A 23,229-nucleotide genomic window follows, 5' to 3' on the forward strand; every position below is an offset into this window, starting at 1 on the left:
CAGAATCCTCTTTAACTTTAAAGTTTACTTAAAACTTACTCTCTTTGACCTCAAACTTCACAATTATTATTTCTCCTTACTTCAAAGTATCGTTGAATGCACTCTTAAAGTGATCATCCATAAGAACTATTCATTCTAATACTAGCAGCGGAAGTACTCAAAAGGATTTATATAATGAATGTGATTTTAGGGAACTACCTTCCATTAAATACAGCTAAGGCATTTTGTTTGCTTGTAGTCTGGTTTAAACTAAATATAATTAGAAGGGATAACTGGTCTGAGAGCCAAATCTCTCCTGCTGTGGTAGAGTAAAAATTTTGTTGAACGAATTTCCCAATTACATATTATGATTCCTTGAGAAGAAGACCTACATAGGTTTTACCTAGATTGATATCAGAAAATCTAGATTCTTACTATCCAATTGTTATTGTGACTGAGTCATTTCAACCATAAACTGACTCCTCATGACTCTGAGGTTTTCTTAGCAAAGATACTGAAGTAGTCTGCCATTTCCTTCTGCAGCTTATTTTACAGAAGAGGAAATTGAGGTAGACAGGGTTAAGTAACTTACACAAAGTTATACAGCTATTATGTGGGCTTAATTGATAGTCTTCCTGACTCCAGACCAAGCACTTAACCCACTAGGCTACCTAACTGTCCCCAGACTCAATCATAGTTATAGATTTTTTTTTTTCATCCTTGTTACTCAGGATCTGTTCTATATAATTAGTGTCAAATCACTACTCATTGACTCTGGGCAGTCATTTGACTTTTCTGAGATTCCAGGTTCTTCATCTACAAAAGGAGGAGTTAAATTAGGTCATCTCTAGATCTCAGGACTACAATGCAGAAACTGACATATGAGAGATCAGATCTTTTCCACTAATAAACTTTCCATTTAACATCAACTTGAGAGTTTTAAATGCCCCTCTCAATCTCAATGACTGCCTCTCTTTAAATCTCCCTCTGCCTTTTTAGCCTTTTAATTCCCATAAAATATTTAAAGAAGTTCTTACTATGAGGTTTTTTTTTTTGAACATAGAGGTGTCAACCTTGTCCTTCTCCTCCTCTTCGTCCTCATTCTCCTCCTAGTAGTTTGCCTAGAGTCAAACAGTTAATGCGTCTCTGAGGCTAGATTTGATCCAAGTCCAGTATCAATGGTCTATTAGCACCACCTAGCTGTGTCACATAAAGGTATCTTAATACATCCTTTTCTCTTTACAATTACAATCTGTCTCTCCCCCTTCCCCCTCCCAATTAATACTGCATTTCCTCTTTCTTGAATCTCTTCCTTTTCTTTTAAAATCAGGCAAAGCCTGAATTTAAATTCTGCCTTTGATACTTACTATTTGTGTAACCACTGGCATTTTTTTCTTTCTCTTTTTTTTTTTTTAATTTTATTAAAGCTTTTTATTTACAAAACATATGCATGGGTAATTTTTCAACATTGACCTTTGCAAAACTTTCTGTTTCAAATTATCCCCACCTTTCCCCCACCCCCTTCCTTAGATGGCAGGTAGTCCAATACATGTTAAATATGTTAAAATACATGTTAAATCCAATATATGTATACATCTTTAGACAGTTATCTTGCTGCTTTAAGAAGGGAAAAAACCAACAAACCTGAGAAAGAAAACAAAATGCAAACAAACATCAACAGAAAGAGCGAAAATGCTATGTTGTGGTTCACACTCAGTTCCCACAGTCCTCTCTCTGGGTGTCTTCATCACTGAACAAGTGGAAATGGTTAGGATCATGTTGTGGAAGAAAGACACATCCAACAGAATTGCTCATAGTATAATTTTGTTGTTGCCATGTATAATGATCTCCTGGTTCTGCTCATTTCACTAAGCATCAATTCAGGTAAGTCTCTCCAGGCCTCTCTGAAATCATCCTGCTGATCGTTTCTTACAGAACAAGAATATTCCATAACATTCATATACCACAATTCATTCAGCCATTCTTTAATTGATGGGCATCCATTCAGTTTCCAGTTTTTACCTACTACAAAAAGGGCTACCACAAACATTTTTACACATATCACTGTCAATTTCCTTAATCTCTTTGTATCTGTTTCCTTATCTGTAAAATGAAAATATTTGTAATGCTTATCTCACAGAGTTGTTGTGAGGTTAAAATGAAATAATATATTTAAAACATGTTTCAGTACTTACTAGATATAGAAATGTCAGTTATTATTCTGTCTCACTTACTTTTGTTCTAATTTCCCTTTTTCTCCAGACTACCAGAAGCATATCTCTTTAAAGTTACTTAGGGCTTATGTCAGTCATGGCACAAATATATCTACAAAATGATGATTTTGTGTGTGTGTGTGTGTGTGTGTGTGTGTGTGTGTGTGTGTGTATGTATGTGCATGTGTGTGTTCATCAGGTTTTTCCCTGTTATTTCCTTCATAATGGTGCTAAGGAGATATTCTGTGAGCTCAAGGTCAGTGAGTACTCAATTCCTGGCTGGGTTTTTTTAAACTTTATTTTGGATTCTAGATGTCCTAGATCATGAAGTTACTTTGTCTTTGGCTCTCTTTTCTATTTAGAGTAAGTTTGGAAGGTTATGACAATCACAGAAAATGACAACTTGTTGATCATATGAGCTGCAAGTTTAATTTTAATATATTTAACTTAAACAAGGCTGAAAGTATTATAATAAATATGGTTTTTGATAGTAAATGAATGATTTTGTTAGCTGTGTTCCATATCCTGCTGATTAATTCAAGTTCTAAATTTTGAAGACATTTTTCTTACAGAATTAACAAAATTTTCTAAGTAATATAACAGCTGCAAAAACAGCAGATTTTCCCAATTTTTTCCTATATGTATTCTACCAACTCATTTTTCTTGTTTTTTTCCTACCGTTATCAATCAAACAATTAAACTGAATAATATTGGTAACAATGGTTGATCCTGACCTTCTTGTAATATCTCTATTGGTAAATATTATTTATCATCATAAAAACAATTTACTTTTAGACTTCTTAGTGTTAACATATAAATTATATGCTTTGGGAAGGTTTTTATGAATCTGCTTTATATTGTTTTCCTTATCCCCAAACTTGTTTGTTTCTTTTGAGCTAATATTGAATCATCCTTACATTCTTTGAATAAATCTAACTTTGTTTTCAGAATAACCTTAAAGTATTTCTGAATATATTGTTATGGCCTCATGGCAAGTGTTTTAATCAAAACTTTATTTTCATTAGTGATATTAGTCTGTTTTTTTTTTTTCCTTTCACTAATGGTGGTATTAGAATCATATGTGTTTCATTGTGAGTGAAATATTTATTTATTTATTTATTTAAATTTAAATTTTATTTTATTTAATAATAACTTTGTATTGACAGAATCCATGCCAGGGTAATTTTTTACAACATTATCCCTTGCACTCGCTTATGCTTCGTTTTTTCCCCTCCCTCCCTCTACCCCCCCCCCCCCCCATGGCAAGCAGTCCTATATATGTTAAATATGTTGCAGTATATCCTAGATAAAATACATATTTGCAGAACTGAACAGTTCTCCTGTTGCACAGGGAGAATTGGATTCAGAAGGTAAAAATAACTCGGGAAGAAAATCAAAAATGCAAATAGTTCACATTCGTTTCCCAGTGTTCCTTCTTTGGGTGTAGCTGTTTCTGTCCATCATTTATCCATTGAAACTCAGGTCTCTTTGTCATAGAAATCCACTTCCAACAGAATACATCCTCATACAATATCGTTGTCGAAGTGTATAATGATCTCCCGGTTCTGCTCATGTGAGTGAAATATTTAAAAAGTGAAGTTCCCTCAGGAAGCAGGCTGAACATTCTTGCAAAACATTTAAATTGATATTTTACCACTTGTCTAACAAGCACTCCCATGATCAGTGACAAAAAAAGATACAAGATGGGTACGGTGCCACAAGTATCATTTACAAAAATCCTGTTTGTCCAGACCTTGTCTCCTTTCTAAAACCCCCAACCCTTCACTCCCCCCTTTTAAAAAAAAATTACCATTGGGGAAAGTTCCTGCATTCATATTGCAAGCTCTTAAGTCCAGCCATTGGGAGGAAAAGACAGAGAATGGAGTGAGGGTATTGCATTAGGAATATATATATATATATATTTTTTGCTTTGTTGACTTTTATACTCCCAGCACACTTCTGAGTGCCATATGGAAAGTACCCTATTTCATGAAAAAGAGACTTTTTGCCTCCCTTTTTGAGCTTGTCTCTTTATAGAATATCCCTGTGGAATTATCCCATACAATTGAAAGAGTATGATAAAATGTCTTCTCTCTGTTTTGTTCAAGAAAAACTTTATGCAATGAGAATTAACTGTATTTTGAATGTTTGATAAAATTCAGTTAATAGTCCATCTGAGTTTGAGGACTTTTTCTATATTTTGTTAATCCATTAAAGATTCGTTCAATTTCTTTTTCATACATTGGTTAAATTAAAATTTCTATTGTTCTGTTAGTTTGGCTCTTCCATTTTTGTAAGTTCATTTCATAAAGGTTGCTAGTTTTGTTGGCACAAATTAGTAAGTTTTTTAAAAATTTTACTTCTTCATTGATACAATTTCAATCTTTTCACTTTGAGAGAGTAAAATGGTTTTCTTTCCTTTTTTTTTTTTTTGGCTGAAGCAATTGGGGTTGTGACTCGTTCTGGGTTAAACAGCTAGAAAGTGTTAAGTGTCTGAGGTCACATTTGAACTCCAGTCCTTCTGACTTCAGGGCTGGTGCTCAATCCATTGCATCATCTAGCTGTCCCCTCATTTTTCTTTTTAAAATCAAATTATATATAGAAATATCAAATTAATTTTGAAAATGGTTTAGTTTCATTTCTAAATTTGGTAAAGCTTTTCTTTTGCATTTAACTGTAGTTTATTTTTAAGTTGATCTTTTTCAGCTATACTTTTTTTTTTTTGGTATATTTTCCTATTAACATTTCCTTTTAAGAACTCACTTGTTTTTATTCTAAAAAAATTTTGCTAGATGCTTCATTGACATTTCCTTTATTAAACCAATTTATTGATTCTGTTATGTTTCTTTAATCCACTCTTGCTTTAGGTTTATTTTATTTAGTCTTTATTTAGGATGAATCTTCGCTACAGACTCTTACCAATTATAATTGTTGCTACTACTTCATTGTCAGTAAAGATTGAATTTTAAATTAAATTTTTTTATTTGTCTTTATGTGTTAACATGAATCCCCTCTCCCCCAAATGCATTCAGAATTAAAAAAACATACACTTTGAATTCCACTTAGGAATCAGTATGTCAATGGCATACACATGTTTTTCCATAGGTTTTTTTTTTTCAAGTTCTTAATTTTTAAAATTATTTGCTATTCTAGTAGACTTTTCTAGGTCTACATAGGGTACGTGGAATTCTCCTAGCTTCAAGTTCCCTCCTAGCTTAATACCTGTCATCATATTTATCTGCGAGTAATTAACAAAGTTTGATCCAATTTCAACAAGTATTTATTAAACTTCAGTAACATTCTAGACATTGGTTATAGAAAGCAAAATGAAACAATCCCTGATATAACAGCTTATATTCTACTGGGGTTGAGATAAAAAAAATATACAAAGATAAAAGAGGAAAAGTTATTGCCAGCAGGGCAAGTAGGTACGATTATTTTCGTGTAACATAGTACATAGGAATTGGGGTGATAATGCCAGAAGTTCATTGGCCAATAAATGTGTGGTCCTTGATTTCTCTCAATTAGGAACAGATTGTGAGAGAATAATCGTTTGAATCATTTGTCAATACTTTGTTAGAAAGACTAAAGAATGGCCTGAGAGGTCCTGAAAATGAAGTGGTAGGGAAAGTATACATTAGACATTTATTTTTCACATCATAAAATGATATCTCTCCACGTTCATAGTCAAGGAAGATGCCAACCTTTAAGTTGCACACATTGATCATGCAGTATGTTCTATGGACTTGGGAACAAAGATTAAGGTAGGACATGACATAAAGTAAGTAAGAATTGTGTTTCAGCTCACTTCTAAGTACAAACAAGTCTTTAGACTCTTTTGATATTTTACAGATGCCAAAACAACACACAGTGTTATTTGACACCTGCACCTCCCAGTAATGTCTCCCTGAAATAAAAGACTGAGTACCAAGGACTTGCACAAAATCTGTCGATCTCCCATTATTGTCTAGTGCTTCTTCTTGGACACCTCCATATCTCATAGTTTTCATATCCTCGGATATGATTATACCTGGGTCAGCTGTTTTGCAATCCAGAGTGATGTTCACTGTGGAGAGAGGAAGATTAAACATTGCTAACATCCAAGTTATGATGTTTGTAATTATTTTACTAGAAAAAGGTGTACACAAATGTTTCCACTGAGGAATGACCTTTTCTGCATTACAGTGATATCCAAGAGTCAGCAAGGGTGGGTACAGCTAAATAGTATGAGCAATGGAATGTTCTTAGTTTGTCTTATAACTGAGAGATTTTATGAAATGCTTATTTGGGAAATCTGGAACATTGGAGGGGGGTGGAGAAAGGATTTGGGAAAGACTGTAGCCACATTGTAGCAGTCTTGAGGCATGACTGTTTTTTATGTAAAAAATAAAGTTAAATTTCTCTGACCTCTGATGAGAGATAATGAAAAATAGAAGTTATATAGAAATATAAAGTTATAAAGAGGCAAAGTGAGCCTCATTATGAGGAAAACCTTAATGGTAAGGAAATTATAAAAAGAATAGATTATATTTGAAGTTATTCACTATATCTTTTAAGCAAAAAAGATTGGATAAATACTTAAGTGAATTGTTGTTCAGGTATGAAGGTGAACTAAATGATCACTAAGGTAGGTTCCATTCTTGACATCCCAGGATTCTATGAAAGCCAAGTGGGTTCTAACCCAAAGGAAAATTGCGAAGACCTGGAAATGTGCTGGCTCTTTGTTAATGACCTCCCCCTCTCTCCTCCCCACTCACCTTTAAATTTGAAAATTTTTTTCATAAAACCAGTAATGGAAGGGATAGCCATGAACATCTTAAAGGTTCCTATTTCCTTTTGCAGTACAGATTCATTCCTAGAGAAGACAAATGTTAAGTTTATGTCACCAGTTGTCAAAAGACTAGTGACAATCTTCATTGTTCCAATTTTGACTGGTATTGGTCCATTAGGCCAAACACATTTTTATGTTGTTTCCTCCTAATGAAGTAAGGGGAAAACCTACCTCCTTAACACTTCTTTCACATTCTGAGGAGAGAAAATAAATGATATATGATTAGAACAATAATGGATGGATTTGAGTTAAGAAAACGAGACTTTGGAACTGACCACCTATTCATTGTCTTGAAAACACAGAATAAAAAAGAATCTTCAGAATTTCTACTCTGCAACATTTCTCATGTATGCCCCTTATCTTATCTCATCCAATAATCATCTTGGTTTAGGCTCTCCTCACATCTTGTGATCTGCCTAATTTGTTTCAATATGTTAAATATAATCTGCCTAGAACTACAGACCATATCAATTAAATGACAGTGGCTCCATATTATCTCAATAATAAAATACTGAGCATTAATAACCTTCTGTTTGGCCATTAAAATTCCACAACATGATTCCAACTCATTGTAGGTTCACTTTATTTTTTTTTTAATATTTTATTTTATTTAATAATAACTTTATATTGACAGAATCCATGCCAGGGTAATTTTTTTTTTTACAACATTATCCCTTGCACTCGCTTCTGTTCCGATTTTTCCCCTCTCTCCCTTCACCCCCTCCCCTAGATGGCAAGTAGTCCTATATATGTTAGATATGTTGCAGTATATGTAGGTTCACTTTATATTACATCCTTTCTCACTATGTTTCAGCATCATTTTATGTCACTTTCTTTCTCTCAATGTTCCAGACTAACTATTCTCTTTGCTCCCTTACTGGAGCCAGAACATAAAACAACATAGAGTTAAATGTATTGCCCTAAGAGGTTAATAAAGGGGAAAAAAAGAAACTAGCCTGTATATGTTGAAAGACTAGAAAAAGTACAAAAGTATAATGGATTATATAACTTTACTTTGTTTGAGACATGGGTTATAGGTTGTTCATCTTGTCATCTCTTAACTTTCTTTGGTGTTTTTTCATCTTATTTTCTGTGGTCTTACCAGGAGCAAATCCAAATCTGGTTTCTTACACTCCTCCTCTAACTCTTTGCTTCTCCTCCTTAATTCTTGATGATAGACGAACAATGCATTAATTCTCTTGTTCAGGCCTTCTAAATTGGCTGTCGATTCTGCTTCAAATTTTGATAGATATGTATCCTTCTCTTCATTTAGAAATCGTTCAATTTTCTGGAATTCAGATAAAACGTGCTTCTTTTGAATTTCTTTTTCCTTCTACAAAGAAAAAAATAAGGCTTACGAATACAAGAAGAGACATGACATTAAATTACAATAGGATCTTTTGAAGTTCCCATTGGGTTTTGATTTTGTTCATTTCTGTAGCTGAGGTGGGCCATGGATAGTGAGTACCCTCTCTGGACTGTCCACACCTTACTATGCTTGGTGCTCCAAGCACACAGCTCAATTTCTGCTGTTGGAAACCACCGTTATTTCCCTGGTGTTCTCTTTTTGCTGCAATGCAAAGTACAATTGATTTGAAACCTAAGAACCTGGCTACAAATTATGTGCCTTTAGGAAAAACAGTTAACCACTCTGATCCTCAGTGTCCTCATTTATGGGACCAATATGTCTACTATCTCTCTCAAAGAGATACTTTGAGGAATGACAGCAGAACATGCATTTCGAATGTTGAAGGATCAAAATATAGATACTTGCCTCGATGAATGCCAGCTTAGCCTTCTCAGTGGCCACTTGTCGCATAGTGTTTTTGGTTTCCCTCCACAAAGCAGTCACAGTTCCATGGAGTTTCTTCTACAAATTGGTAAATCATATATATTTAAAAAGAAATAAAACATAAGTTTCTGTATCCCTCAGAAGTTTAGTTCCTAATATCCAAGCCTACTCTTGTATGAATGGCTGAAAGATCAATTAATATTATAAAGCAATAATGCTCTTACTTTTGAAGCTACAGGTTAAAGTTAAAACTGGGAGCCCATGGTATATGTGGGCAATGGTTAGCATCCAAGTCTTTCAGAAAGACTAATTCTGAGATAACAGTAGTCTCTTTCTCTCCCCCCCCACCCCAAGAGGAGATAACATTCTAGTAACAAAAAAAAAAAAAAAAAAACATTAGTCAACTGTCTTGGCCCTTTTTGTAGTAGACGAAGAAATGGTGATATTAATTATTATATCAGATGAAGATGGCCCTGACAATCTCAGAATCCATTCTCTGCAATGAACAGAGGCTCTTCCAGAGCCTAAACTAATTCAACTAAAACAAGAGTAAGTTTAAGAACTTGAGGCTTATATTTTCAGTCCATAAGGAAAGACTCAGGTTGAGGTCAGAAAACACATTTTACTTCAATTAACCAAGAGCATTTTTGAGTATTTAGAGTATAGCAGCTAGCTTGTAAAAACACATCTCTTTTTAGGATTAATTTTGAAGGCTATTATGAAAATTCAAAATGAACATGTGGATGGAATAATGGGTACATTACTCACTCTGAAGTTCTCAGCAGCCTCATCTATGCAAAAGAGTTGGTGAGCCTCATGCTCCTGGGATTGAGAACAGGACACACAAATTGGCTTCTGGTCATCTTCACAGAATAGCTTCTCCAATTTCTGATGTACCTCACACTTGTCACGTCCATCAGGGCACTCCAAATAATGGAGTCTTAGTTCTTTGGCAAAGGCTGCCAGTTTACCAAGTTGCACATTGACTTGAAAATCCTGAATCTGGGAGACACTTCTGCACTCTGGACAGGAGAAAGCGGTTGGACCTTGCTGCCAGCTACTACTGAGGCAACTATGGCAAAAATTGTGTCCACATTCAATGGTCACTGGGTTTGTGAAGTATTCCCTGCATATGGGGCAGATGAGCTCTTTTTGGAGATCTTGAATCAGTTCTGAGGTAGAGGCCATGTTTCTGAGGAAAAAGAATGGGAAAGGTCAATAACTGAGCGGACAAAAGTGCCCAAGATGTGGCCCCTTCTATTCCATCAACTTTATCATTTCATATAGCTGTTTGTTTGTTCTTTCTAATACAATGGATAAGAGGAAAAGACTGAATTTTTCACATTATGTGATTGAGGAAACTAAGATGAGAAATATGTAAGCATTGCGATTTCTTTCTGATCTCCTAAATCTCTCTAGATCAGCTAACATAACTATTAAAACACTGTTCCAATTAAATTTATAATCTTACTTAGATGAAATTTGCTCTTCTTTTTGTCCTTTTCTCCAACTTTTGTTGATAATTTCAATTCTGATCTTATAAATAACTTTGTGTCTCCCTTTCTCTTTTCTCTTCCTTTCCCCCTACCCAGAATCTTAATTTTTTGTGCTTTTCACTTTCATTAGAAGTGGGCATAATAGCGTACATTCAATTTCAGTAATGGCTGAGCAACATAATAACAGTTCTCCTATGCCAAACACCACTTGAAATATGTCTTACAAAGAAATGGAGGCATATTTTCTTAACTTTAAGAGTCAAGATTAATCATTAGAATTAGTTTTATTTCATGCTTTGCATGTATGTGGTTGGGGTCTCTTTATACTGGTTGTCTTGGTTGTGTTTATTTTAGTTTGCATCAGAGCTTATGCCTTCCTTGTTTCTCTGATATAACAATATACTCTTCAATGTCCAAATCCAAACTTTGTTTGAAATTCTTTGCTACCAGGAAAAAGAACTGTGATGAATTTTTCATATATATGGTAATTTTTTTTTTTTAACTTCCTTCACATTTATGACTGACGGTGAAATCTCGGGGTAGGAAGTCTGGATACTTTTTGAGGATAATTACAAATTTTTATCTAGTCTGAGTGGCCCAATTCACTGTTACTGCAGCAAAAATGTTTTAGAGTGTCTTTCCCCAGCCCCTTCATAGGTGTCCATTTCTTCTTATCACTCTCATTTTGGAAGTGAGAGGTGAAGCTTTTGAATTTTTCTTACCATTAGTGACTTGGAATATTCTGTCATATACAAGTTGGTACCTTTAGAAGTATTTGCCAAATTCACAAAAGGAGGAATTTGGGATAATTAGATGGATGGAGGAAGTTATCTATGCTCCCTCACTCCTATCCCCCCTTTTGGCCCTTTGTGTTCATTTGATTATTATTGGCTTGGAGAATACTTTCATAAAGGAATTGTTATCTCTAAGGTATATTTGCCAAATAGATAATGGGAGAAATTCAGATAACTAGGTGGAGAAGGGAAGATATTAATCCTTCCAGATTCCTACTACTCTTTTTATTTTAGCAATCTGAATTTCTCCATTTTTATCTTGAGGGGGAATCCTGAAACTGTTCTACTTGAAACTATCCTTCTTGACCTTCAGGGCAGTTAAGTGGTTTCATTAAGATTGGCCCAGAACCACTCCTTTTTAGCCTCAGCTGGATATCTGGACTTGATGTATTTATTGAGTTGAAAATTGGCTTAGGATCACTCCCAGTAAACAGTTTTATTCTACTGGAAATCTAGGCCTAGGGGCAATAATTTCATTCAATCCAGATCTCTTTTTAAAAGGCAATTTTAGGGCTCATTTCTTGGCAGTGGCCCAAAAGTAGTCATCCTGCCATGCCCAGGGACCTCTCCTTAGCATAACTGCCTGCGAGGACCCCCTGCCTACTGAGAAGACATTCTTTTTTCAGAGTTAACCCCCTCTTTATCTCTCTGCCAAGATTTCTCTGCTAGACCTTTACTTGTCAGGACCTTGCCACTGAGGAAGTCAGCCTCCTAGCAAAAACTGACTTCTCAGTGCCAATAAACTTCTTTTTTCCAGTCTAACTTTTTGGGTTTGTGAATTCTTTCATGCTGGACCTGCGCCAACCAAAAAGGGTCCCCACAACTCTCTGCACTGCCACTGACCTCATCATTTGGTTCCTGATTTACAGGAAAACCTCGAAAACCTGGACACTAGTAAAAGCCATTCTTGTTTGTCTATTCTATAGCTAGGACATTCAAATACCAGGGAAGGATTGAGTCATCAGAGTCCCAGGCTCCAGCAATATTCTCTCAGGGACACCTGATATGAGAATACCTTCATTCTTTGACAAAAGGCCCCCTTATTCAGGGAGCATTTTGTGATCTCTCCATCTTTAGAGACATCTAGAGAAGCATGAGGAGCTATAGAATCGGGAAAACTAAGGCTTTTTCTGGCAAAAATGGGACAAAACACCTCTGCTTCCAAGAATACTTCCTTAGGTAGAAACAGATTTAGCCTAAAAGATCTCAAACTTAAAAAGCTAAGGACTCAGGAGCTCTCCTTTGCATCCCTATGCAGTCCTAAATTCCTTTTAGAACAGGACTTTATCTCTTTAACTATCTCTCTCATCTGAACTAAATCCTGGGACTCCCAGCTCTTTCCAGGAGCCCCACAGATTCGTGCTCTAGGTGACATGGAAACTGTTGGAGGAGACTCCTCAGTCTCTGCCCTGAGTTTGAGCAGGAGGAGCACTGGAGGGACTGCCTCTCCACCACCACAGTCCACAACCTGGGGCTGATAAAATGGGTGGGGATTCTCCTTCACTCTCACTCTGGTCCTCTGCTCTCTCCTACCCCTCACCCATAGAGTAAGGATAGCAGAGGGGGAGGGGCTCAGGACCTGTCTTGAGAGTCCTCCTTTGCCTCACCAGCTTGGTGATTTAATGGTGACATTGAGGACCCAAGTCTCTCTTCTCAGACCTCTGGAGATATTTTTCAAGCACAAACGTTTAGTTAGAGTTAAGAGATTTGGAGAAGCTTGACTGCATTTTTATCTTGATCTGCAAGGGCCATGCCCATCCTCCAGACCCTGCCTCACAGGAGTAGCTGTGTACTTCTCTAGGTGGGCCAAACTGTCTTAAAGCAGTGGCTGCCAAGGCCCTTTTAATTTAAGAGGCCTCAAAATTAACTTTAGGATAGCCATTAACCCGGAGGTTCAGAGCCTTTTAGAAGCCAAAGGACATCAGTGGCTTGGGGGGAGGTCTAATAGATATCAGGGTCTCCTACCTGACCTGACTCTCTGGATTTTTAACACCCTTAATCCTGCCATCCTGCTCCCTAACTCCAACCCATCAGGAGAAATTAGCTTCCCTGAAAATGGGAAAGAAAGACTTATTCTTCGGTAACTCTCAATGGCACCTTAGACTCTAGGTTACTTAACACTTTTACTAAAAATGAGAACTAAAAAAGCTCCTAGCATTTTCTCTCCTACTTTCCTTGATTGGCATTCTATATCCCTGCCAGCAATTAACTCCTTAGCATAATTAACTCCTTAACTACCTTCAGCTAGGGAGCTCTGTGGGTAATAACGGTTGTTCAGCATTGTTGGGTGGGCTATTAGCATTCTCAAGGGCAATTCAGACAGGACCTGATGCATTTTTTGCAGAAGAACTCATTACCAAACGTTATCATCTCAACCCTGGATGACACCCCACTTTTAATCTGCTCCTGAGATCTATTTTCTCTAGGCTTCAAGCTTTGAATTTTCAACGGCCCTTCAGCCGGCAGATCATGGGACTGATCGGGACACACACCATGTTTCAGCTGCCCTGCTGCAATTTTCAGATCTCATACCTGGCATGAACCCCCAAATGAACTTAGGATATTTCTACGACCCTTGCCGGCTCCAAGCAATTACAGAAGAGACCTTCGTCCTTTACCCAAAATGAATTTGGGTGGTGACTACTTGAGAGGGGAAATGACAGAGGAACCCTGAAACTGTCCTGGTTTGGGGTGAGCCCTGAAACTGTCCTGACAGGGTCCTACCCTCGGGGCAGTTAAGTGGTTTCATTAAGATTGGCCCAGGGCCACTCCCACTTAGCCTCAGCTGGAGATCTGGACCCGATATCTCTATTGAGCTGAAATTGGCTCAGGACCACTCCCAAGAAGGGGTTTTATTCAACTGGAAATCTAGGCCTGGGGGCAATGACTACATTGAAGGAATGTCATTTAATTGAAAGCTCAGTTTCAGATTCCTCATAAAAAAAGCTCAACTTGGGGCTCATTTCCTTGCAGAAAGTCCAAAGCAGGAATTATGCCATGCCCAGGAACCTCTCCTTGGCATAGTTGCCTGCAAGATTCCCCCTGCCTCTTCTCAGAATTACCCCTTATCTCTCTCTGCCAGGATTTCTCTATACTCCTGTTTCTCTCTCTGCCAGGACTTTGTCACTTCGAAATCAGTCTTCTAGCAAAAGCTGACTTCTCAGTGCCGATAAACTTTTGTGCCAGTTTAACTTTTCCAATTCGTGAATTCTTTCATCTTGGACCTGCAACGACTAGACAGGGATCCCACAACACTCTGACCTCTGACCTGCCCCGAACCTCACTAATCTGACAGATTATTTCCTAACACATGAACATGAAATCTTGCTCTCTTTTCCATTTGCTGGGTTTAGAGAACTCATCCTCAAAGTTGTATATTACATCGTGGTGAACTACAGTTCTCAGCCTCAATGCCTGCTACATTGTAATGGCATTTTTACATTCTTGACCCAGAAATGAAATTTTTAATGGAAAAACTTACCTTCCTTTTTTCTTCTGGGATCTTTTCTTCAGCTTCCACTGCTCTGCCTTTCCTCTCTGCTTTCAGGAGAGGGAAACTGAATCTGTCTCTTCTTTGGCCTTTCATATACCCCTAAGTACTCAAGGTGTGAATTCTCTGACCTCCAAAGCCAAGAATAAACTCAGAGGTGACAACCATTTTCTCAGAGGTATGAACTCCATGGTACTCAGTGTAAATGCAATCACAAGAATGTGAATTTCAGGAAGTATCAGAACTATGCTTTTGGCAGAGAGGTAATCCTGAATAATCTAAGAATGACTCAAATTCACATCTTATGTTGGACCAGATGAATTTACACGTTGTGTTGGGAGATAATGAAATTCAAAGGAAGTATCCCAATTGAATCATAAAAAAAAGTTTTTCATTTAGGAATCTTAATCTTCCTTTTCTGTATTTCAGAGTTGGCTCTGTTTGTAAGAAACCAAAGGAGAATGTTTCAGTGAGAATGAAATGTTGTAGCATGGTTTAATCCAACAGTAATGATGAAGTACATAGACCACTGGCCCCTTTATTTGGGGGTTATTTGCTGGTTAAGGAGGTGTTCCAACTTCAGCTTTAGGCATCTTCAGAGATTTAGATATTCAGTGTGAATTTTAGATGTACTCAGATGTGGTTCTAGTTTACTGATCTACTAATTTGGCACACTGCAATTTTTAAATTTTATTCTGAACATAAAGAAGGGAGAGGGAAGAAAGGAATTACATAAAATTCCTTTAAATATATAATAACATTTTCCAGTAATTGTCTTCCCTCCTCCTTTTTCCCCCCCCTCGTCATTCCCCCATCCTGGAGATGGCTACCATTAGGTACAAATATGTTTATGGATTGTGTGTAGTGTGTGTGTATTTGTATGAATGTGTATACATACACCATTCTTATAATTCTATTTATCAGTTCTTTATCTGTGCAGAAGATATATTCCTTCATATTTCCTTTGCAGTTAACTTGGAAATTTATTATAGTCAAAAAGACACTAAAAGTTTTTCCTTTCTTTAAACCATAATTTTGTTATTGTATACCGTGTCCTTTTGGTTCACCTCATTTCATGCATCCTTATTTCATGGAAATCTTTCTATGTTTTGCTAAGATTATTGAGCTTTTCATTTCTTATAACATAGCAGTATTGCATTACAATCACACAGTACATCCTGTCCAGCTATTTCACAAATGATGGACTTTTCTGCAATTTCCAATTCTATGCCATCATGAAGAGCTGTTAAACTATTTTTTGAACATATAGATTCATTTACTTTTTCTCTTATCTTTTCATTTAATCATTAGAGTTATTAGTCAGAGGGTCAGAGGATATACATGGTTTTATAACTTTCAGCAAAATTCCAGATTGTTCTTTAAAATTGGATTATTTCAAAGTTCTACCAATAGTGAATTCTGTTCCCATATCCTCTCCAACATTTATTGCTTTCTCCTTCATTCATTTCACACAATCTTATTTTTTTAAAAAATGATCCAACAGTACTTAATTCTGTCCCAACACTTACCTTAGAATAATAGGGTGCCAGCCCGAGAGTCAGGTCCCATTGTCCCAGACTCAAATACTTACACACTTCAGAGTCCACAAAGAAAAATACTTCAGAAAGACAATCACTACTGTCCTTTCAAATACCATTTCCTACAATATTACATTTAGTTCTTTTAGCTATAGGAAGAGTATTTATGATCTTTGTGGAAGGGACTAATGAAATAGATGTTATCATGAGGAATAATGAAACTAATAGGGAAAATCAAGGTCAAGTAGAATCTGAGAAATCCGGGGAAATTCAAGGAGGACTGACTATTCAAGGAGTAGGTAGTCAATAGTCAACATTTGCAGAGGTTCAAAAGTAATTAGTATCTGAAGAAAAGACAATTGAATATAATCTATCAAGATACTTTCATTAAGGTTACTGATGGCAAGTTTCTTGTTTTGGAGTTTTTTGAGTAGCAGGAAAGAAGTCAGATTGTAGAATATTGAGAAATTAATTAGAAATGAGAGAGAAGTTAATGTTTCATTTTCCCCAACCACATATAAAGATTATTTCAAACATTTGTTTTTATAAGATTTTAAGTTTTAAATTTTTCTCCCTTTCTTCCCATTCCCCTCACCAAGAGGGCAAGCAATTTGATATGTTACATATGTACAATCACATAAACATTGAATTCCAGGAATTTTGCTATGAAAGACAAGGGAGATAGAGAGAGCTAGTAGAATCAAATGAATGAAAGTCAGCTTTTAATTTTATTTTCTTAAAGAATGGGGGGAGGGAGGGAAAAATAGAACATGTTTGTAAGCATTGAGGAGCCAGGGAATGAAAAATAAAAATTGGGAATGGAAATGGGGAGTTGGGGCCAAAATGACAGAATAAAAAGCAGAATAATCTAATGGCTCAACAATATTCTTCCACAAATATCCAGGAAATGTACCAGATATAATTCTGATTAATAAAATTCCAGTTAGTCAGTTTTCAGGCCAGGGCAGCTTAGTGAGGCAAACAACAACAACAATAAAAGTCTACATTCCCTGAGGACAGGATCTGGCCAGTAGTATTCCAAGAAAGAAGGCTATCACTGGGCACTGAGGCAGGAAACACTAGTTTGGAAAAAGATTCCAAGGGTCCCTGAATTAGGTTGGGATCCAGGAAAACATGGCATTTGGCAACTATCACTCACTACTCAGTTCCATGTCACAGATCAAAATGGAGAAGAGTGGTTGGGAGTGTGGGCCTTAGCTTTGTATTGAATGAGGAACAAGTTCCAGAAATAAATCACAGCTCTCTGGTTCTGATCCCAGGAGGAAAAAAGCAACTCTGTTCTAGACTATTCCAGGAGAGAAAAATTGCAATTGGTTATCACAGGCAGAAATCCAATTAAAGGGGATCCTGAAATTCAGACACTCTGGCTTTTCATCTAACAATAGTAGCCGATACTAGCTGCAGAATACTAAAACTCCCAATTAGAAACAAACATCTGAAGAAGGAACTTGCAGTGAGCAGACTTCTATCGAAGTCATGTCACTTTGGATTTACAAAGAAACTTATAGGCTCCCCAGCCCAAGTTGTACACCATTAAAAACATATAAGTTAACAGAAGCCCAGGCCAGATACCTCTCCAAAAATGGACAGAATCTAGAATCAATACACTTCAAAGTCAGATGGAAAAATGGAAGATGGGAAGAATAAACAAACAAAAAGGGCCTCATTATAAAGAGCTATTATGATAAGAAGGAAACTACTAGGGTAAGAAGGAGCCAGAGGCTCAAACATTTAGCAAAGCCGCAAAGAAAAATGTAACTTGGACACAAGTCCATTAAGAATTTCTAAAAGAATTAAAGCAAGATTTTGTTTTTTAAAAAGCCAAAATGATTTATTTTCAAATGAAAATAGTAGAGGAAAAATTGTAAAAGAATGAAAATTGTGGAAGATACAAAGTAAAATGTTTTTTAAAAATGGAACAAATAGAAGAGCTTATCAAAGAAAGTATCTCCTTGACAATTGAAATTGACCAAAGAGAAGCTAATGACTCCATGAAACATCAAGAGTTGGCAAAACAAAATTAAAATTCTAAAAAAAAAAAAAATAGGGGGAAAACATGAACTTTCATAGAAAAAATAATTGAGCTTAAAAATAAGGAGAGGTCATTTTAGAATCATTGCCCTACCTGAAAGTTATGACCAAAAATTGTTATGCCACAGTTCTCTTTAACTTTCCTGACTCGGTTTCCCTGTACTAGTTTCCCTTGTCTCAGTTTCTTTAATTGTTCTGTCTCAATCCCCTAACTTGTAATTCCCCCCTCTGGTCCATTAAGACTGAGGACTATTTGCTCTAAGGTTATAAATTGTTAGCAAGATAAACAAGAGAGTAGACCTTCTGACTTTTTCTGTCCTCAAGAATTTACAATATCCCTCTAAAATATTCCAAGATACTTCACTGATATCTTTATTTCTGTATATTCAGACATCCTGTGTCTGGGTTTTTAGGATTTATGGCCTCCCCTATCCTGACAGAAGTTTTTCCTTTCTTTAAACCATAATTTTGTTATTGTATACCGTGTCCTTTTGGTTCACCTCATTTCATGCATCCTTATTTCATGGAAATCTTTCTATGTTTTGCTAAGATTATTGAGCTTTTCATTTCTTATAACATAGCAGTATTGCATTACAATCACACAGTACATCCTGTCCAGCTATTTCACAAATGATGGACTTTTCTGCAATTTCCAATTCTATGCCATCATGAAGAGCTGTTAAACTATTTTTTGAACATATAGATTCATTTACTTTTTCTCTTATCTTTTCATTTAATCATTAGAGTTATTAGTCAGAGGGTCAGAGGATATACATGGTTTTATAACTTTCAGCAAAATTCCAGATTGTTCTTTAAAATTGGATTATTTCAAAGTTCTACCAATAGTGAATTCTGTTCCCATATCCTCTCCAACATTTATTGCTTTCTCCTTCATTCATTTCACACAATCTTATTTTTTTAAAAAATGATCCAACAGTACTTAATTTTGTCCCAACACTTACCTTAGAATAATAGGGTGCCAGCCCGAGAGTCAGATCCCATTGTCCCAGACTCAAATACTTACACACTTCAGAGTCCACAGAGAAAAATACTTCAGAAAGACAATCACTACTGTCCTTTCAAATACCATTTCCTACAATATTACATTTAGTTCTTTTAGCTATAGGAAGAGTATTTATGATCTTTGTGGAAGGGACTAATGAAATAGATGTTATCATGAGGAATAATGAAACTAATAGGGAAAATCAAGGTCAAGTAGAATCTGAGAAATCCAGGGAAATTCAAGGAGGACTGACTATTCAAGGAGTAGGTAGTCAATAGTCAACATTTGCAGAGGTTCAAAAGTAATTAGTATCTGAAGAAAAGACAATTGAATATAATCTATCAAGATACTTTCATTAAGCTTACTGATGGCAAATTTCTTGTTTTGGAGTTTTTTGAGTAGCAGGAAAGATGTCAGATTGTAGAATATTGAGAAATTAATTAGAAATGAGAGAGAAGTTAATGTTTCATTTTCCCCAACCACATATAAAGATTATTTCAAACATTTGTTTTTATAAGATTTTAAGTTTTAAATTTTTCTCCCTTTCTTCCCATTCCCCTCACCAAGAGGGCAAGCAATTTGATATGTTACATATGTACAATCACATAAACATTGAATTCCAGGAATTTTGCTATGAAAGACAAGGGAGATAGAGAGAGCTAGTAGAATCAAATGAATGAAAGTCAGCTTTTTATTTTATTTTCTTAAAGAATGGGGGGAGGGAGGGAAAAATAGTACACGTTTGTAAGCATTGAGGAGCCAGGGAATGAAAAATAAAAATTGGGAATGGAAATGGGGAGTTGGGGCCAAAATGACAGAATAAAAAGCAGAATAATCTAATGGCTCAACAATATTCTTCCACAAATATCCAGGAAATGTACCAGATATAATTCTGATTAATAAAATTCCAGTTAGTCAGTTTTCAGGCCAGGGCAGCTTAGTGAGGCAAACAACAACAACAACAATAAAAGTCTACATTCCCTGAGGACAGGATCTGGCCAGTAGTATTCCAAGAAAGAAGGCTATCACTGGGCACTGAGGCAGGAAACACTAGTTTGGAAAAAGATTCCAAGGGTCCCTGAATTAGGTTGGGATCCAGGAAAACATGGCATTTGGCAACTATCACTCACTACTCAGTTCCATGTCACAGATCAAAATGGAGAAGAGTGGTTGGGAGTGTGGGCCTTAGCTTTGTATTGAATGAGGAACAAGTTCCAGAAATAAATCACAGCTCTCTGGTTCTGATCCCAGGAGGAAAAAAGCAACTCTGTTCTAGACTATTCCAGGAGAGAAAAATTGCAATTGGTTATCACAGGCAGAAATCCAATTAAAGGGGATCCTGAAATTCAGACACTCTGGCTTTTCATCTAACAATAGTAGCGGATTCTAGCTGCAGAATACTAAAACTCCCAATTAGAAACAAACTGACACATCTGAAGCAGGAACTTGCAGTGAGCAGACTTCTATCGAAGTCATGTCACTTTGGATTTACAAAGAAACTTGTAGGCTCCCCAGCCCAAGTTGTACACCATTAAAAACATATAAGTTAACAGAAGCCCAGGCCAGATACCTCTCCAAAAATGGACAGAATCTAGAATCAATACACTTCAAAGTCAGATGGAAAATGGAAGATGGGAAGAATAAACAAACAAAAAGGGCCTCATTATAAAGAGCTATTATGATAAGAAGGAAACTACTAGGGTAAGAAGGAGCCAGAGGCTCAAACATTTAGCAAAGCCTCAAAGAAAAATGTAACTTGGACACAAGTCCATTAAGAATTTCTAAAAGAATTAAAGCAAGATTTTGTTTTTTAAAAAGCCAAAATGATTTATTTTCAAATGAAAATAGTAGAGGAAAAATTGTAAAAGAATGAAAATTGTGGAAGATACAAAGTAATATGTTTTTTAAAAATGGAACAAATAGAAGAGCTTACCAAAGAAAGTATCTCCTTGACAATTGAAATTGACCAAAGAGAAGCTAATGACTCCATGAAACATCAAGAGTTGGCAAAACAAAATTAAAATTCTAAAAAAAAAAAAAAATAGGGGGAAAACATGAACTTTCATAGAAAAAATAATTGAGCTTAAAAATAAGGAGAGGTCATTTTAGAATCATTGCCCTACCTGAAAGTTATGACCAAAAATTGTTATGCCACAGTTCTCTTTAACTTTCCTGACTCGGTTTCCCTGTACTAGTTTCCCTTGTCTCAGTTTCTTTAATTGTTCTGTCTCAATCCCCTAACTTGTAATTCCCCCCTCTAGTCCATTAAGACTGAGGACTATTTGCTCTAAGGTTATAAATTGTTAGCAAGATAAACAAGAGAGTAGACCTTCTGACTTTTTCTGTCCTCAAGAATTTACAATATCCCTCTAAAATATTCCAAGATACTTCACTGATATCTTTGTTTCTGTATATTCAGACATCCTGTGTCTGGGTTTTTAGGATTTATGGCCTCCCCTATCCTGACAGAAGTTTTCCCGTGCTTCTAACCCCTTCCTTTGTTTAGAGAAAAGGTATTCAAGAAGTTGGGATTCTTCCATTCATTGCTGGAGGCTGGAGGCTGGCGGCTGGATGCTGGATGCTTTCTGTTGGATTCTTTGGGATGATAGTCTCTTCCAGCCCTGGGACCAACATGGATTCCTTGGTCCCAGTATATCTTTATCTCTGTCTGACTGGATAATTTGAGATGAGAGTCCTGTCCAGTCAATTTTACTCTCCTATTAATAAAATATTAAAAACTCTCTAATCTCTCTCCTGCCTCAGTTTCTCTGGCATTACATTATAAATCTAGGTATCATATTTTAGTAATCACAAAATAAATCTATACAGATTTCTTAAAACTAGAGGAAAAGGATTTTAAAAATCTACCAGTAATCTAAAGGAAAGCTAAAAAGTAAAAGGTTCCTCAAAAGAAAGAGGAAAAAAAAGTACAGAAAAAAAAACCCACAAGAGAACATCATACTGAATAAACCCTTAATAAGAGGGGTTTCAATAGTATTCAATAGGACCTTGAGAAACACACTGATAACATACTTAGATCCCTTTGCAGCTACAAGGATTCAAGCCCATCTGGCCAAGACCAACTAAGTGCTTCCTAGTAGTGGATCAGTGAGTGCCCAATCATCCCAACTTAGACTACAGCACTTCTCCAGGGTGAACTTGTACTTCATTCCCACTTTTTAAAAGTCTCCTTTTTTTCTTTCCCCACATACACTCTCTTTCCTCTATGCCCCATCCACTCCACTTACTTCAATCACTGAAGCAGCGATATAAAGCACCCCATCCATCTGTTGACAATGAACCCAGTACTGTTACCCCATCCCAGCTATGTTCCCATACCCTTCAGTTAAAGACATAAAGTAACAATCAGAATCCTCTTTCCTTCAGACCCAAGATCATTTACTGAGTCCCAAGGAATTTCACTCCAGAGTGTGCCAGTAAATGTTTAACCATCACTCTGTGAGAGAGGTGAGGGGTTATATATAAGGTACTTAAGTTTAATCTACAGTACTAATGTTATCTTCATTATTTTCTTAAGTCTAGACAAGCAGTAAAACAGTAAACCAAGCCAAGATTTGCAATCTATACCAAATTGCCAATTTCTCAAGGACAAATACTTACAATGAAAAATTGAACCATCAATTAAAAGCTGATTTCAGCACATCTTTCATTCTGTGGATATTACTCTGGAGATCTCCAGGAAAATGCTTACAATACCCCTATCCCCTTCTTAAATGAATTTGACCACCCTTCTTTCTCCTCTGAGTTCCACATCCTGTGCTTAATCAGAGCTAGCCTTAAGATAACTGCATACAATACTGCCTACTCACCAGCTGAGACCAATCCTGAAATTACTTTAGAGCACCTGGTAGCAATATCCTCATTTTTAAATTCATAAGAGGACCCTCCCCTCAATCTGACCTCTATCCTGGGAGGCCAGTCACTGCCACATTGAGATAATCACACCTAAAATAACTTTATGGAGTGCTGGCCACTTGATGATCAGCCAGGAACTCCAGAGCCACCATGACTACCCATCCA

At 36.3% G+C, this 23,229-nt stretch overlaps 1 protein-coding gene across 1 annotated transcript; it reads right to left on the minus strand.

The window, feature by feature from the left end:
- Window positions 1-5,449: 5,449 nt before the first annotated feature.
- On the minus strand, window positions 5,450-22,898 carry LOC127558073 (probable E3 ubiquitin-protein ligase TRIML1). Its single transcript, XM_051991300.1, has 7 exons — window positions 22,810-22,898; window positions 9,584-10,007; window positions 8,798-8,893; window positions 8,126-8,356; window positions 7,195-7,217; window positions 6,950-7,047; window positions 5,450-6,258 (listed from the first exon to the last, which is right to left on the minus strand). The coding sequence occupies exons 2-7, from the start codon at window positions 10,001-10,003 to the stop codon at window positions 5,717-5,719; spliced, it is 1,410 nt and encodes a 469-aa protein (XP_051847260.1). The 5' UTR covers window positions 10,004-10,007; window positions 22,810-22,898; the 3' UTR covers window positions 5,450-5,716.
- Between the last annotated feature and the right edge of the window lie 331 nt (window positions 22,899-23,229).

Source organism: Antechinus flavipes, chromosome 3 (assembly GCF_016432865.1).
Source record: "Antechinus flavipes isolate AdamAnt ecotype Samford, QLD, Australia chromosome 3, AdamAnt_v2, whole genome shotgun sequence".
NCBI lineage: Eukaryota > Metazoa > Chordata > Mammalia > Dasyuromorphia > Dasyuridae > Antechinus > Antechinus flavipes.

Bases quoted from the DNA above. Each gene is read 5' to 3' on its own strand.
- LOC127558073 (XM_051991300.1), bottom strand. From the start codon at position 10,003: ATGGCCTCTACCTCAGAACTGATTCAAGATCTCCAAAAAGAGCTCATC. The intron at 8,894-9,583 runs GTGAGTAATGTA...ACCAATTTGTAG, and splicing joins AGGCTGCTGAGAACTTCAGA to AAGAAACTCCATGGAACTGT. The intron at 8,357-8,797 runs GCAAGTATCTAT...TTTTCTTTGTAG, and splicing joins CTAAGCTGGCATTCATCGAG to AAGGAAAAAGAAATTCAAAA.